The sequence below is a fragment of the Dermacentor albipictus genome, chromosome 5, assembly GCF_038994185.2.
Source record: "Dermacentor albipictus isolate Rhodes 1998 colony chromosome 5, USDA_Dalb.pri_finalv2, whole genome shotgun sequence".
Lineage (NCBI taxonomy): Eukaryota > Metazoa > Arthropoda > Arachnida > Ixodida > Ixodidae > Dermacentor > Dermacentor albipictus.
Window position 1 is genome coordinate 57,804,504 of NC_091825.1, and position 18,172 is coordinate 57,822,675.

An 18,172-nucleotide genomic window follows, 5' to 3' on the forward strand; every position below is an offset into this window, starting at 1 on the left:
TAACATCACGTAATTTAGGCAGACCACGGGTCATATACAACTACTCCGACATGGATACCAAGCGAACTGCAATCGAGAAAGCTATGCGGTGGTACCCACGTAGCGAACCTCAGAGCAGGTAGTGAAGGGTATCACGTGACCTCACGTAACTTTTGCAGGCCCATATATGCTTCTCAACCATATTTACATGGATAGCATAGAAGCTGGCTTCCAAGAGGCTCTGCGATGGTGCCCACGAAGGGCACGTAAGACTGCGTCAAAAAGAGTGTTATGTGCTCTTACGGGGCTTTCTCAAGTCATTGGGTGATTCACAGACGTACTGGTCAATGAGAATCGAACAGCCAGTGTGACGTTTGCCACGCAACACCACGAAAACGGAGGTGAAATGCGCGTCACGTGACTTCACGTAAATCTGCATTCAACGAATCGATTGCCGTGCATATCACGGCGAGCGGAGTTTACCTAGAAAATGATGTGGTACTGATAGAAGACATGAATTGGTAATGCTTGCCATAATTTTTTTCTTTTCCCGCGCACGCACACCATGGTTTGGAATCAAGAAATGAAGTGCCAACAGTAACGGCACGCAAAGAAGGAACAAAATACAGGACAATGCGCTTCCTGTCTTTTGTTCCTTCTTTGTGTGCCGTTACCGTTGGCGCTTCATTTATTGAAAGCTATGCACCAACTAGCCCCACAACGTGTTCTACTGGTTTGAAATATTTGAAAATTCTGGTTTCGTTAGTTGCTGTTCATATATTACCGATGCTATCGAATTGTTGTAATGGTCTCGTTGATCTGGATGCTGTGCTACATTGTGCGTAATTACTCGGCACTGAGTCAGCTTCTTCGGCGGAAATGTTAGCAAACATCGCGAATGCATTGCGTGCTAATAAATGTTATTAATTTTTTCGTTTTCTTCCATTTGAAAAAGTCACCCTCACTCCGGAAATAGGTTCTCGTTGTTGGGAAATAAAGCTGTTAGGAAGCTCAGGTAGACGTGGTAAGCGATAATAATTTTATATAGAAATGTTATGTAAACGTGTTTGTTAAAGCTCGGTGGTGCCTGCCAGGTTGTTCCTTGCATAACAGGCACTCTGTCTTTTTTTTTTTTTGCGCGCACGTTTGTTAACGGTGCAAGTTGCCCCAAATGATCCGCATGTGCAGTGGAGAAATCGCGAAAAAGTTGTCACGAGAAAGCGCAGCGATGCAGATGAGAAGATTCTCTGACTTGTATCCTTTTCATGTGCATAGTGTACTATGATATGACAGTGTCTTGCTATTTGTGCACCTCAATGCATCGCGAAGCGCGCATATAGATAAATATGGTGAACTGCAATATTAGGGAAAATTAGGAACGATATAGTACAACGCTACACGAGTTCAAACATTGCGTTGTTTGTAGTAGAGAAACAATACGAAGATAATTATCGCCGATTTCATTTTGTTCACATATTCCGTTCCGTCGAGTGATGAATTCCGGGGAAAACTGGCACTGAACTTGTTCATGCCAAAGACACATGGCGATTATTTAAGAGAAATATATAGAATTGATCGTTATTATCTATTACGCCTAGTCGTGCTTATGCTCACCCAAGGTTCGGAAAGGCGTGTACCTCTATTCACATAGTAAGGAATTTTGTGCAGTGATAAGGCTCAAAGAAGCCCAGCGTTTCCAGAAACGAGTCCATGAGAATAATTCGATAGCATCGTTAATATGTGGAGAGTTACTTCCGAAGCAAGAATTTGCAAGTATTTCAAGCTTCCTGTGTGTGTGTGCGGGGAAAAAGATATTCCAAGCTTTACCAATTCGTTTCTTCTATCAGTGCCACATGGCTTTCAAGGTAAATTCCTATCGCCGTGAAATCGACGTCAATCGGTTCAGCTGTCAATTCAATGCAGAGTTACGTTAAGTCACGTTACGTTACACAGAGGTGAAGAACCTCGCTTTCCGTGGTGTTGCGTAACAAAACACGCACTGGCTGTTTAATTTCCGTGTGTTTGGTACGCATGTTACGGTTAACTGTGTGCGGCTATGAATGGAGCGGATGTCAAGCGCCTGAGACGACGTGCCTGATCGTCACGCTCGTCGATATGAAAATACTTGTCCGTTGGGTTTGTGCGACGGTATTATGCACCAGTGCCAATCCCACTCTCCTTTGTCCTATGTTCTCTCCCTCTACCGATACCGCCAGACAGCGGTATCGCTTCGAATTCCTCTATGCGGGTTGGCCATTGGGTTGACCAGCGTGTTGACGAGACGTGACCTACACTCTGATTGTCCTTTTCATTATTAGCACTGCATTACTACACCAGTCAGTGGTATTTCTCCGTGTTACTCTGTGTGAATTGCCAGTGAGTGGGTTTTCTCCGCATTCCTCGGTGTTTTCTGTGTCTCTGCCATTTGTTTATTTCATATTTTCTTTTTTATTTCTTGATTTCCTATCTTCACTTCTTCTCTTTTCATTCCCTCCTCCCCAAAGAGCGGGCAGGCGTTGTGCCCCTCTCGGTCGCAGTTATCAGCTTTGCTGCCCTGTTTCCTTTGTGTGTTTGTATGTTTCCATACGTAATATTACTAATATTATTAATGTGTGGGCTGGCCAGTGTGCTGACAAGGCCCTCCACCAGAATGTGGTAGAGAGTAGAGAGGGAAGTTGCCGGAATGGTGCAGCGTATGAGAAGATAAGCGAGACTCCATGAACAGATCTTCTCTGTCCATGCGTGCAGGAGTATGCACGCAGAACGTTCACCCACCCGTGATTATGCATAAAACTTGTGATATTTGCTTCTAGATCATATCGTCTTTCCTGCTAGACCCTCTCCGATGATCAATCTGGTTCGAACTCCAAGTAGACGCTGTTGAAGTTTGCCGAAACTCTGTCCACGTGGCGTCTTTATGTCTGTAAATCACCAGTCCCGTGAAGGAACATGACACGGTTTATGGCGTGGTCTGCCGTGCCCTTCGTGGGTACCATTGCAGAGCGTCTTCAAAGCCTGTTCGTGTAATAACCATGTCCCAGAAGGTTAAAATAAATGAAAAATATGATTGGGAGCCATTCATGGGCCCGCGAAAGTTATATGGGGTCACGTGATACCATTAGCCCGCTGGTTCGCTACGTGGGCACCACCACATAGATTTTAATTTCCCTTTTCGTCTGATATTCATGCCGGCATGGTTCTAAATTAACCATTGACTTGCGAAAGTTACGTGAAGTTACACAGCTCTTTTTCACATGGTCTGAAGTAAGCGGCGTGCGTACCGTTGCACTGGTTCTTCGAAGCTCGTTGGTTTGATATCCATGTCAGTATTTTTTTTGTGGTACTGTCAATCCCATCAGGGATTTTTACAGGAGTGGGTTAGAAGGGTCTGTAGGCATTGTAGTACAGGCATTTACATAAGAATACAAAAGGGTACTTAGTAAGTGTAGAGTTTCATGGACCTATGTTAACAGCAATAAGTATGGCAAAAAAGATAACGCACAAAGAGCTTATTTCAATTACATATGGTGTTTTACAGAGACAAAAAGGAAGAAAACAAGGATGAGCATATGGTTATACAATTGATAGCATCATCCATCATTTCACATCACACATTTCCAAAAACATTTGGTAATCGACCAAATGAACAAACTGGCGGCGGTCAGACACGTATTTGCTTATACAACGAAAACGTGGCCCATCTCCCAGTATATGTCTAAGCTTTAGAAGTAGTTTATCATGGCAGACATGATCAAAGGACTTTGAGAAGTTTAGGTAAATTGCATCTATTTGTTTCTGGTCATTTATTGCGTTGGCGAAATCGTGTAGTATCTCAACGAGTTGGATAACGGTAGACAGACCAGTCCTGAAGCCATGTTGGCATGGATAGAGGACTTTTGTTTGCCTCATTGAACTGCGTAACGGATTTTAAGATAATTTGTTCCAAGATTTTACAGCATGTACATATGAGAGAAATAGGCCTATAGTTTGACTGACAATAAATAATGGCCGATTTCTAGACGGGTACTATTTTAGCAATTTTCCATTCTGCTGGACTACATTGTTCAGATATTTATTTATTGTAAATGAGGCATAAGTATTTGCTTGCAGGCTCGGCATAACGTTGCAGGAAACCGTTCGCGATTCGGTCAGGACCATTGCACTTTTTATCGTCTAAATTTAATAATAGTGCGAACACACCTGCTTCAGTTGCGATTGGAGTGTTCAGTGTCGCGTTGTGCCGTATTTTTTCTGGCCTGTAAGCATGCATAATGCCATTGTCGGGGGCAAATACGGAATAGAAGAATGTGTTAATCGGCTTCCGGACTGTTTCTTTTTTTCTGTCGGCGATAACGGTTTTGTACGGTTATCGTTGTGCCTGACATAACGCCAGAATTTCTGGGGTGAGTCTTTGATAAAATTGCTTAGTGTTGTACTGCATAAGCGCTGTTTTCCTACCTTTGTTGCTTCCTTTAGTAGTCTGTTTAACGAATTTATTTTTTGGCAGAAGTCTGGAACTGGGAGTAATTTGTTAGATTTCTGCAACCTTTTTAATCTACGTTTTAAATGAATTACATCACGTCTAATCCATGGGTTGTGCTTATTGGTGTTCTTTTGTATTTGTGGGATAAATTGCCTTAAGCAGTACATAGCATGTGCTTTGAACTGCAACCAAATTTCGTTGACGTAGGCCGAGCCCTTTGAGATTAGGTCTTTAAAGTCGTAGTACTCGTGGGCAAGGTAGGTCATAATGGCGTCATCGTCTGCTTTGTGAAATGTGTACACGCACTTTCTATAGTATAGTATAGTTGGGAATGCCCCATGAGCCTGTTGAAAGATACGTCAGATCACGTGACACCCGTTCCGACATGGTTTGACGTTCACTACGTGTGGACCATCGTATAGCTTTTCATTTTCCGGTTCGTTTGATATCCATGTCCGCATGGTTGGTAATTACCCATGATCTTGCTAAAGTTACATGATGTCAAGTGACTCTTCTTCACGTGGTCTGAAGTATGCGAAGCACGTACCATTGCAGACCTTGTTAGAATCCCGATCGTTTGATATCGCTGTCAGTATGGTGGGAATCATGCATGGGCTAGCGAAATATACGTGAGATCACGTGACACCCTTTTCCACGTGATTAAACGTTGACGATTTGTGTACCATCGCATAGCGTTTGATTTTCCCGTTCGTTTTATATCCATGTCCGCATGGTTGGTGATTACCCACGGTCTAGCTAAAGTTACATTATGTCACGTGACTCTTTTTCACGGGATATTAAGTACGTGAAGTGCGTGGCATTTCAGACATTGTTCGCAGACCGATCGGTTTATATCCACGTCAGTATGATTGGGAATCACGCATGGGCTAGCGAAATATACATGAGGTCACGGGACAGCGTCTGCCACGTGATTTGACGTTCGCTACGTGTGTACCATCGCATAGCTCTTGCGATTACCGTTAGTTTGACGTCCATTTCACTGTGTTCGCGAATCACATGTGGGCTTCCCAATGTTACGCAAGGTCACGTGACATCCTTCACCACGTGGTATAGCGTACCTTTCGCGGGTACTATTTACAGATCTCCCTCGAATCGTTTCATATCCATGTCATAATGGATGCGAATCAGGAGTGTGCCGGCGAAAGCTACGTGATATCTCGTAACACCCACTTCTACATGAGCTCAGATGCGTTACGCGGTTATAATCACAGAGATTGTTCAATACTTGTTCATTTGATATCCATGCAACGGGTCTTGTAGAAAACAAAATGATGAGAAGTCACGTGACACTCTTTTCAGCTTGTTGCATCTAGTGACGCAGAGTTTACTTAGAGGAGACGAACAGTGTTTATTGCAGTAAGAAACTATTTTATGCCTACCTACATGTGTACAGTTTCGGCAGCGGTGCAATTGACAGCAAGCAGCTCTATTTTTACATATTTCTTTGACAAAAACACATATCCAACAAAAAAAAATGTTTCACGTGCTGTAGGTCAAAGTGCTACAAGGTGTCGCTACCAGCCTTGTGACTGGCGTCTGCGTTAACCGAGTAATATGTGTATGAAGAATAATATGTTTATGAACAAGCTGAAGTTTTCTAGTATTCGCCACAATAAATATTTCGCGTTCAGCGCATAGTTGTTGTATTCCGAAAGGCCTGAATGTTAGCCACAATCATCATTAACAAGTTACCGTATGCATCGAGGCCACGCGCGCAGCTAGAACGTCTTCTGTCATCGCGGCAGGTTAGTGCAGAACGGTAATTCCGTTGCGCACACAGCACTTACCGTTCGGCAATACGGCACTGCTAAAACTTTCTAATGACTTTCTTTGACGCCAACTAATTGGGTAACTAGGTGTGCACCACTTGGCACGTGCCGCTCTAGAATGACGAAATATATCGCTTAAGTTTCTCCGATGCTGATCGGATTCTACCACGCGTTATATGGGTTCTTCAAGGACAGTGCCACTGCGCCACAAATACACAGGGTATGCGCAGCTCTTCAATGAACCTATCGCCAATTTGGGTCACTGAGTGTCACTGTGTTTCCGGTGGGCGAGGGAACAATTCTCAGCGTTCGCAGGCAATGGCGTGCCATGCTCCTTGCCTCGGAGGTCACGCGTGAAGTTCCAGGCAGTGCCACGAGATGGCGCAGCTTGTCCAAAAGGGAGCGCGACAGAGGAGCTTGGTTGCTGCATGCTTCGTTCCTGAGCATTCGCACGCTTCGGTGCGCCATGCATTGTGGAGGACACGTGCAGGCTTCGCGGCGTGGCGTTAGACGCCACCGAGTCTTATTAGGGAAGCTCTTCCTTTCTTGTCGTTTATGACACTGTGAGGGTCTCGAATATGGCAGCTTTCATGCCTTGAGTAGCATGTGTGAGTTTATTGACAAGTAACCTTCAACCAAAAAAAGTCCACGTAACGTGACGTCTGCGGCAGAAAGGATGTTACACAACGGCAGCCAAAGCCGTGATTGGTGTTTCTGGCTATCACTCCCCATGGTTAGTTATAGTAATCATGAATACCCCAGAAAGTGGATGGGAAAGCGGTGTCATGGTAACTCGATTGGAAAGAGCATCGCACGCGTAATGCGAAGACGAGGGTACATATCCCAAATGTCACCAGTGTTTCTTTGTTGCCATCATCTTTAATTTATTTGCCATTACTTCAATTCAGTTGAGAGCTGTAGGTTATTTCGTCTATGCTGTTGTTCGCTTCATTTGTCGTGGGCTTGTCATCATATAACTGCACATTGTATATATATATATATATATATATATATTGTGAGACGAGGTTTAGGCAGCCAGTCTCTTCTTTATTCTCCCGAGACAGAGCCCCACCACCAGGCCCCAAAACGGTGATGATGAGTATGTACAGGTGCGAATATGAAGCGTATGAATAATGCTCACACTAATTTCCCCGCACGCGCAAGCGGCCAGCCAGGCCGCGACTTAGCCAGGAGGGGAACGCCGAACGAATCGTTTTAGGCGCGAAACGTGAACGATCTCCGAACCACGACAACGATGGTCGGAAGAAACGTCTACGGGAGTAACGCGATAGTTTACGGGGGATGTTTGTTCGTTAATAATATAGGGTCCAAGAAAGCGGGATTCAAACTTCTCGCACAAACCGGGTGCACGAATAGGCGTCCACAGAAGCACTTCCTCTCCGGGACAAAAGGAGACGTCGCGGCGAGAGATGTCGTAACGTTGCTTGCGATCTAGCTGACTGACTTCTGTGTTGAAACGAGCACGTTGACGGCATTCCTCAAGTCTCGAAACGAACTGTTCGGGTGTACTGTCTGAGGTGTTAGTTGGAGCATTGAAGAAAGCGGCGTCGATGGTGAACGTCGGTGAACGGCCGAAAACTAGGTAGAAAGGTGAGTATCCCGTAGTTCGTTGGATAGCGGTGTTGTGAGCAAAAGTCACGAATGGTAAAAGTTTGTCCCAATTGTCGTGGTTTGGCCCGATATACATCGATATCATATCTATTAGTGTGCGATGAAATCGCTCGGTTAAGCCATTTGTTTGTGGGTGATATGCGGATGTCGTCTTATGAACTGTGCCACAAGCTCCGAGTACTTCTGCGAGCATTGTTGACATGAAAGTCTTGCCGCGGTCGCTTAACAGTACACGAGGGGCACCATGGCGCAGCACAATGGCATCTAGAAAGAAGGTGGCGACGTCGGAGGCTGAACTAGAGCGTAGAGGAGCGGTCTCTGCGTAACGTGTGAGCTGGTCAACAGCTGTCACGACCCATCGATGACCCGCTGGCGTTATGGGCAAAGGGCCGACTAGGTCTATCCCAACGATGGCAAACGGTGTCTCGGGACATGGGATGGGCTGTAAAAGCCCAGCAGGAGGCGAAGTCGGTCGTTTCCGCCGTTGACACTGAACGCAAGAAGCGACGTACTTGGCCACAAAGGTAGACATGCCTGGCCAAAAGAAACGGCTCCTAACGCGGTGGTATGTTTTGTGGAATCCCAAATGGCCAGCAGATGGGTCGTCGTGCAAGGCTTCAAGGACTTGTGTGCGCATCGAGCGTGGAAGAATAGGTACCCAGTTGTGTCCGTCGGAGTTGTATATGTAGCGGTACAGCACATCATTGTCAAGCTTAAATAGTCGCAGTTGTCGACGTAATCTGGCATTTGGTGCAAATGTAGTTCCGCACAGGCGTTGGATGATGCTGTCGCAGTAGGGGTCAGAACGTTGACACGAGGCGAGGTGAGAGAGGCGATTGGAAGATAACGTGTCAGTAACCGTGAGAGGTAATAACGGTAATAACGGGAGTGACGACTTAGTCTCATCATCAAGTGGCGAGCAATGGAGAGGTGTACTCGAAGCTAATAATGGCAGCGGGCAGCGAGAGAGAGCGTCGGCATCTTGATGCTTTTTCCCAGACTTGTAGACAACGTCAAAGTCGTACTCTTGTAAGCGTACCACCCAGCGACCAAGTCGTCCGGACAAATTTTTGATTGACGACAACCAGCATAAGGCGTGGTGGTCGGTTATGACCGTGAAATGGCGTCCGTAAAGATATGGTCGAAATTTTTGGATCGCCCAAACTACTGCGAGACATTCCTGTTCTGTGATCGAGTAATTCATTTCGGCAGGTGTTAGTGCGCGACTGGCATAGGCAACAACTCTCTCGTGAGGTGGTATCCCGCTGTAAAAGTACAGCACCGATCCCATGGCCACTAGCGTCGGTGTGCAAGCAAGTTGGTGCGTTGTCATCGAAGTGACAGAGAACAGGGTCGCTGGTTAATGCCTGCTTGAGGGCTTGGAAAGAAAGTTCGCATTCATCTGTCCAAGGGAAAGCAGTGCCCGACGTGAGCAACTTGTGTAGCGGCGACGCCATGGCTGCAAAATGACTGATGAAGCGGCGGAAGTAGGATGCCAGGCCTAAGAAACTTCTTAATTGCTTTTGATTTTCAGGGCGAGGGAAGCGATGCACGGCAGCAACCTTTTCGGGATCTGGTCGAATGCCATCTTTGCTGATAAGATGGCCCAATACTTTGATGTTCTTTCTGGCAAAATGGCATTTCTTTGTGTTGAGTTGGAGGCCAGCGTTGGAAATGCAAGTGAAAACGTCGTCCAAGCGCTCAAGGTGCTGACTAAAAGTTGTAGAAAAAATAACGATGTCATCTAAATAGCACAGACAGGTCTTCCACTTAAGGCCACGTAAAACTGTGTCGATCATGCGTTCAAATGTTGCAGGGGCATTACATAAACCGAACGGCATGACGTTGAACTCGTAAAGTCCACCTGGCGTTGCAAAGGCTGTCTTGTCCTTGTCCGCTTCGTGCATGGGGATTTGCCAGTATCCGGATCGGAGGTCTAGACTAGAGAAATATTCCGCACCCTGGAGGGAGTCAATGGCATCGTCAATTCGTGGCATCGGATATACGTCTTTGCGCGTGATCTTATTAAGGGCTCGATAATCGACGCAGAATCGTACGGAGCCGTCTTTAATGCGAACCAGCACGACAGGAGACGACCAAGAACTGGAGGATGGCCGAATGATGTCTCTTTTGAGCATGTCATCAACGTTATCCGCAATGATTTTCCGTTCTGCGGAAGACACGCGATACGGGCGGCGGCGTACAACCGAACCGCCTTCGGTTTCGATGCGATGTACTGCGACGGAAGTGCGCCCCAGAAGCTTGGAGTGGACGTCAAATAAGGCTCTGTGTTTGTGCAGGAGTGCCAGAAGGTCTTCTTTCTGCGCAGTGGTCAAATCGGGATTTATCGCGGCCGTTAAAGCAGCGGCAGCAGTGTGATAATCAGTTGTGGTAGACAAAGGTGGAGATTCGGTGTGAAGCGGTACCAGCGAAAGAGGTTCGGTGTCAGTAAAGCATGTCACAGTAGAGCCCTGGGAGAGCACAACTGGGGAAAAAGTAGGGTTATGAACAGCGACTGAGGCTCTACCGTCCTGAAACCGTACTAGGCTAGGAGCAAGGCTAAGCCCACCAGAAATGCAGGAACCACTCGGTGCAAGGAACACATCACCATTAATAATAGTGTCGGAAGTCAGCGTCAGAATATGCTCAGTGCCCGCGGGAATGAAACAGTCGGTAGACGTGACAAAACGCAGGCTGTGAGCATTGACAGAGGACGAAGATTCAGTATCTGTCATATGAATAGTTCGCTGACGGCAAGAGATTAAAGCTGAGGCGGAGGACACGAAGTCCCATCCCAAAATCATCGCGGAAGTGCACGAAGACAGCACGACGAACTGAATGTGGTGGAGGATGCCATCAATGAAAACGCGCGCAGTGCAAACACTGGAGGGCTGAACAAGAACTGCATTAGCACAACGAAGGGGAGGGCCATTATACGGTGTCTTCACTTTTCGCAATCGAGAACACAAGTCAGCACTAATAACGGAAAGCGATGCACTTGTGTCAACCAAGGCTTCGATTCGGACACCTTCAACAAACACCAAAAGTACATTTGACGGGCGCTCCGGAGGCGTTTCACGTTGTCCAAAAGATGCAGCTTTCCCTCCTGAAGCTGCACCATTTAGTTTTCCGGGCGGTGATCGGAGGACGAAGTAGCCGGTCGTAGAGGGGAAGAAGAGCGCCGCATCGGTGATGGAGAGCGACGACGCGGGAAACGCGATGAACTGGCAGTGTTGAAGTCCTGTGGAGATGGGGAACGTGGTGGATAATAAACGTAGTCAGAACGCCGACGTCGTGGTACAGGGCCAGAAAACTGATCCCTTTCAAAGCCGTCATAGCCGCGTCTTTCACCTTGCTGACGGCGTCGGCAAAACCTGGAAATGTGGCCACGGATGCCGCAGTAGTAACAAACCGGTCGAGGTGGGCTCCATGCGTTATAGGACGGAACAGGCGATGGTCTTGCAGCGATAGGATTCAGGGACATGTGCGGCGCAGGTGCCTGTTGTGGTGGCTGCTGGGGGAGTGGCGCTATAGAGGCAACCTGAGCGTACGTGGGCGTATAGATAGGGTGGGGGCTCGTGATTTGCGGGCAGGTCACGGCAGCTAGCTCTTCCCTCACGATATGGCGTAGGCCGCCACCAGGAGGCGTCAGATGGACCTCAGGAGGGTTTGACGAAGCTTGGGCGTGCAGTTCCTCACGGATGATGGAGCGGATCAAAGCACGTAGCTCGCTGTCGTTGGACGCCTTGAAATCAGATGTGGCAGGGTGTAAGCGGAGCATATGAAGGTCATCGAGACGCTGACACGTACTGATGATGTCGGCGACGGTAGTGGGATTCAGCACTACAAGAGCATTGAATGCCGCAGTCCCAATACCCTTGAGCAGGTGGCGTACACGGTCACTCTCTGCCATCGAGGTGTTCACGCGGCGGCAGAGGGCGGGGACGTCCTCTATGTACGAAGTGTAGGACTCGCCTGAGTGCTGTACACGCTCAGCAAGCTTCTTCTTAGCGATATCGGAGCGGACAGACGAGTTTGCGAAAATCTGGCGTAGCTGGTTTTTAAAGATGCCCCAGTTGACCAAATCGAGCTCATGATTGTAAAACCATGTTTTCGCAACTCCGGTTAGGTAGAAGGCGACGTGAGCAAGTTTTGCTGATTCGTTCCAGTGGTTAAAGTCACTCACGCGCTCGTATAGCTCCAACCAGTCTTCAACGTCGTCACCTGGAAGCCCAGCAAATACCGGTGGATCCTTCTGAGGGGTGGTGGCTGTCCAAGAAGGGGTTCCCGCAGGAGTCGGCAAGGTGGATGTCGTGGTACTGGTCTGCTGGTCTTGCGACATGGTCGAGTGCAGTTGGTAGAGGCGGCGACCCGAGCGGAGCTCCAGGGATGTAGCGTAGGTGAAGCTGGAGAGAGACCGGGAGCGAGAGGGCGAAGGGACCGGACAGCACACTCCACCACTTGTGAGACGAGGTTTAGGTAGCCAGTCTCTTCTTTATTCTCCCGAGACAGAGCCCCACCACCAGGCCCCAAAACGGTGATGATGAGTATGTACAGGTGAGAATATGAAGCGTATGAATAATGCTCTCACACTATATATATATATATATATATATATATATATATATATATATATATATTGCGGGACAATTGCTGTACAAAAATAGGGCCCAATTATGCTAATATTGGTATGGGCATGCTAGAGAAGAATTTCCTCGCTACTCGTGCCCTCAAACCATTCTATTACAAACGCTTCATCGATGACATTTTCCTAATTTGGCACCATGGCGAAGCTGCATTGCTTTCACTGATTCCTGACTTCAACAACGCCGCACCGTCTATTTCCTTTTCCCATTCCTATTCATCCCTCAGCATAAACTTCCTTGACGTCTCGGTATATCTGTGCAATGGTAATTTAAGACATATCTTTACAGAAAGCCCACTGCCCGACAGCGATATCTGCATTTCAAAAGCAACCATGTCAAAAATTGCAAAACGAGCATTCCCTACAGCCAAGCTGTCCGGTTCAAAAGAATTTGTTCGGAGTACAGTGAATTCACTCGCAACTGTAACGAGCTTCGTAACGCACTTACCGTACAGAAATACCCTTCCCAAATAATTGACGATGGCGTTAAACGGGCTGACTGTTTCGACGGGAAAGAACTGATCTGCACGGACAAGCGATCGGCGTCTATTTCACGAACTAATCTTATCCTAACACACTCTGCATCTATGCCTAACATGTCGCACATTTTAGGAAGCACTATAACTTACTGACACAGAGCGACCGTCTTAAAAATATTTTCGCGGAATCACCAAGAGTGGTCTATGGTCGCTCTAGGAACCTGGGTGACCTAGTAACCTCTTCCAAGGCCAAAGCGATTGCTCCTGCTGGTTGTCACCCCTAAAATAAGCCCCGTTGTAAATTTTGTACATATATGACCACGTCAAAGACTTCTAGAAGCACAGCATCCAATTTTTCTGTTGAAATCAACGGCGACTTCACTTGCGACAGCATCTACCTTCTTGAATGTTCAGTATGTCAGATGCAGTATATCGGTCAGACCGCAGCATCTTTTCGTATCAGATTCAACAACCACAAAGCACACATTAACAGCTTGCCGCACCTTCCATTATCTAAACATGTTCAACTGCCAGGCCATACGTTTGACAATATCAAAGTAACAATAATACAATCAGGTTTCATATCACACCATGATCGAGAAATACAGGAGTCCTTTCTCATTCATAAATTGAACACTTTCATCTGGTATCAACTAGAGCGTGGGAAAGATGTCGTGCCTTTCTGCCATATCTTGATGTGTTTGTTCTTGTACAGCATTCAAAAATCACGCCAAATCAATTTGTTGCTAGTTTTGCCATGTCGCTCTTGATATCATTCTGTAACTTCATATATTATCATCGCGATACCATAACGATATTTCATGCATATCATTTATCGTGCTTCAGTTATACATACGGCTGCACTTTTCTGTTATTAATTGCAAGAGTACACGTGAATGCACTGCTAGTAATGCCCACGCGCGCATGCCCATAAAAGCGGGTGCGCAATTGTATCTGCGTATATTCTGACGATAGCCGTGCCACAGCCGAAACGTTAAAACCAGTTACAATGCAATTATCTTAAGTGTGCTCCTTCGGTTCCTTAGCTACCTATGGACCGGACCTACAGAACATATATATATATATATATATATATATATATATATATATATATATATATATATATATATGTATATAAGAGAGAGAGGGAGAGAGCGGCTGATAACCCGTGATCTGGCATATGAATTCTGATAGCAGGAGAACGTGCGATAATAATCTTGAGCGAACGACTTACTTATTGAATGCTGCTTATCGAAAAAAAAATTATGGGGCTTTACGTGCCAAAACCATTTCTAATTATGAGGCACGCCGTAGTGGGGGACTCCGGAAATTTAGACCACCTGGGGTTCTTTAACGTGCACCTAAATCTAAGTACACGGGTGTTTTCGCATTTCGCCCCCATCGAAATGCGGCCGCCATGGCCGGGATTCGATCCCGCGACCTCGTGCTCAGTAGCCCAACACCATAGCCACTGAGCAACCACGGTGGGTGATCGAAAACAACGCTTACCGCATCTAGCTTCTTCCGAAATGGGTCAATTTTGGGAAGGATGTCTTCATCGTCGGGATGCTGGAGAAACTTGGCCACATCCATGTAGGTCTTGCCGGCCATGTTCAATAGCATGCGGTGGTAGAAGTCTTGAGTGGGAGCACTCAACTGAAAGACGGGATCGAAGAAAGGTTTAGGTGCATAAAGACATCTTTGAATGACGGGTAGACATCTAAGTACTTAGTGTTTCCTCGCGGGTAAATATTTTAGCCGTGTTATCAGTGCGCAATGACAACATTTTTCAAGCTATTATTTATTTAGTAATTTATTATTTGAACATGAACACAAATGATCCCTGTTTCCTTGATGTAGCATTCGCCACAAAAATAGCTCTTCACAATTTGAAACGCAAAAGAGCAAAATATGCAAACTGAGCAGATACAACAAATGATAGTTATCCAGATTATACTGGTTTCCAGCTGGAATGACTGCAGTAAACCACTACGATCGCTCAGCTGTCATAGCAATGATGGGTAATACGAGAATAGCCTATGCATCGTGCTTCTATGTTCGTATGCTCTTGCGACCACATTCGTTATGTTTTAGCTGCCGCCGTTTCCAAACGTTTATATGTTTTGCAAACACTACGGCGGTAAGGTTGGGCGGCCCTGAACCATACTTGTTAACTTCTGTATTTGTTGGGCAATATGATGTCGCGAATGAACAATTCGAAAGGAAAAGTCAGTGTGCAGTCGGCAGGTCAACTTCGAGGATAATTTGCGCACTAGCCTTCAGTCTCAGGCTGGCTCAGCTGCCACACATTTAGCTGCCCCACGCACCAGCGCCCGGGTTCGTTCGAGTACTTTCATAGCGAAGTTGTTAAAGCGACTACAAAAGAGAGGTCACAAACGTCATGTGCCTGTTTTTCGAGTAGCTCTTTTTTTTTTCAGAGGAACTGTTGAAGGCGGCGCGAACAGACAGTCACCGTGGCCACGATTTATTCAGGCCGGCGGGCCATGGTCGCGGGGAATCTCGGGAGTGGCCGTCCGACAGCGGCTGCTCAGGTCGCGCGCGCGCTAGCGTGTTCTGTTCTTGCGCCACGTGCACCCGAGTCCATCTTCTTCGCCTACTTTGGAGGCGATAGCCGCGCCGAAATATAGCCCCCCTCTTAGTGCCAAGCGCGACTGAAATAAAGCGCAATGGTAAAGTCCCGCTAAAGTTTGCAGATGGCGTCGTCGTTGGCAGCGTCGAGTTCATGCAACCCGAGAGAGATGTACCAGGCAGCACCGTCAGCGTAGTTTATGAGCGAGACGCCGCCACGGTCATGTCTTAGTACGAAATCTCGGCCTTCAGCTGGTTCTCGTACATGCCCGGGCCTGGTAGAAGTCGGAGCTCCTAAAGAAGACCTTCTGGTCGCTCGCGACATGCGTAGAGAAAGTGCGAGTGTGGTCACACTCACGCTGTTGACGTAGAAATGATTGCCGAGCCGAATCAACCGGTTGGCAGAGCTACTCCTGAAAAAGATCGGTAGGGTACAAATCCGCGAAAGATGCGAGCACAGAACATCGGAAGCTTCGTCTGGGGCTTCTTGCGGCGAAAACTCGAATGCCGGTAGCCTCAAAGTTGCCGTGGATGCTGAAGGCATCGCGAAAGTTGTGCTTGTGGCGTCGCCGTGCCTGCGAGAGTGCAATTTGCGCCTAGTGCAGCCGGTGGCAGAGCCTCTGTATCAGTGACGAGTGACGTGCCCTCGAACGGAAAGCGGATAGCTTGCCGGAACGTCCAAGGAAGGAGAGCGGCAGGCCGTAGAGTTCGTAGAGTAGCAGAAAACTGCCGTGTTGGGCCCAGTGACTACCTTGGAAAGAAAGTTCACGGAGATGCCCTTGAAAAGGGGAAGACGCTGGCGGACCGAGTAGAGGGTTGAAACAGGGGCCGGCGCCTGTTGACGATCGGCAAAAGTGGGTGCAGGCGATGTGGGCCGACAAGACGTGGAATGAGGCAACTGTTAATATGGCGAGAGTTGTTGGGAGTGAGCGGTCGAGGTGGTGTAGTAAGCAAGGACGGCTGCCCAGAAGTCGTCGTAGAATTCGAAGCCGTGGTGTTGCAACCGGAGCCTGGAACGCAGCCGGTGCCAGGAACCTTGTTGATGCGGAATTGGCTTTCCAGCTGGATGAACCAGCTATCCAGAATGTTGATGTAGAATTCGAGGACATTCGCGGGCACGTAAAACTCTATAATTAATTAATTAAATCTTCAAAAGCCTGAGGTACAGTTGATTTCGCTGCTGAGCGCGTTTCACTCATGAAATTTCACAGCCAACTGAAGTGAAACTTGACAATAAATAGTGTCAGCGAAGCAAGCACTTCATTTCAGTTCAATAAAGAATTAGGCATTCGCCATTCTACTATAATAGGTGAGGGAAGACGTATAAATTTACGCGCTAATAATTTTATTTTTGTGTTTACCGCCTGATTTGGGTAACAGGAAAAGATTAAAGTACGAATTATTTGCAGCCTCGCGGATGAACAGTTGCTGGCGGTTATAAGGGCGTGTGCAGGGCTTCACTGCAGATTTGAGTTGTGTTCGATTATAGCTGCGTATTTTGAATTAGCTTTGGAAGAATGGAAGAGGAATATACATCTGTGGAACAATCTCATTTCTTTGGATCCCTCGTTTACTGCTCTACCAAGTTATGTGCGACAACCGACTCGTATTGTTATTTGGGAAGTTGCGTACCGATGCGTGGCCGCCAGTGTCAAGAAGCGCAGGACGCTGCGCTTCTTGACATACTGAGCCATGCGGAAGGTTAGAAAAAAACCTGTGCATAAGCACAGTAGAGAAATGGCTACGTCAGGCGGTTCGACTGATAGATGTAAAGCGTCATTCAAAACACAGGGAATTGTTCTCCACTTCCGGCCGCGTTTTCTCTACTTCCTCTTTAAATAAAATGATCTTGATTCGTAAATATTTTCATAAACAACGGCTAAATTTGTTAATCGCTTTTTCTTCCTGTTTGGCTGTTGCCTTGGCTCTCTCGCTTAGTAGATGGCTTAACTTCTCAGCGCCTTGCGACTCTTGCTTCCAGTTGCCAATTTTGCACGAAACGTGCTGTATAATTAGGGAAAAAGCAGACGGGGTAACGGGTGACAGTTATGCTGCTTCTGGGTTTAAAAGGTAGCTTTTGCTCGGGTGCTCCTATCTAAACACTTGTAAAAGGAGAATTTGTTTTTCTCGGCAGCCACTGCACCAAATTTTAGAGGTTGGTTGTATTTAAAAGAGAAACTTAAATTCTTGTGACTGTTGGTTTCAAATTGTTGGTTTAGATCGAGAACTTTTTATTTAGTAAATTGGCAAAAATTGAAAATTTTCAGAAAACAAAACTATCACGTTTACAACTCTCGAACTCAGCAAGGAAAAATAATATCACAATTCTATGAATTGCATCTAATGTTACACCTAAAAGGCACAGCATTGATATGTCACACATGAGTCTGAAAAAAATTCAGTAATATCGAAGTACAGCTTTTGCAGTATCCTTATACACAATGTTACAAATTAACGTAATACATATATGGATGTATCGAATTTGTCCTCTTTGAATGATCTACTGGCTGCCATTTACAGAACCGCAGTACCTGTTTTCGATGCAGAGCTATTAATTTATAAATTTAGTGCGTCT

At 46.6% G+C, this 18,172-nt stretch overlaps 1 protein-coding gene across 1 annotated transcript in view; it reads right to left on the reverse strand.

Annotated features, from left to right (window-relative positions):
• The window catches only part of LOC135911179 (uncharacterized), a 180,918-nt gene that overhangs the window by 114,087 nt on the left and 48,659 nt on the right, over window positions 1–18,172 (reverse strand). Inside the window, exon 8 of the mRNA XM_065443368.1 lies at window positions 14,518–14,664. Coding sequence (XP_065299440.1) covers window positions 14,518–14,664 — 147 coding nt within the window. The remainder of the gene's footprint in view (window positions 1–14,517; window positions 14,665–18,172) is intronic.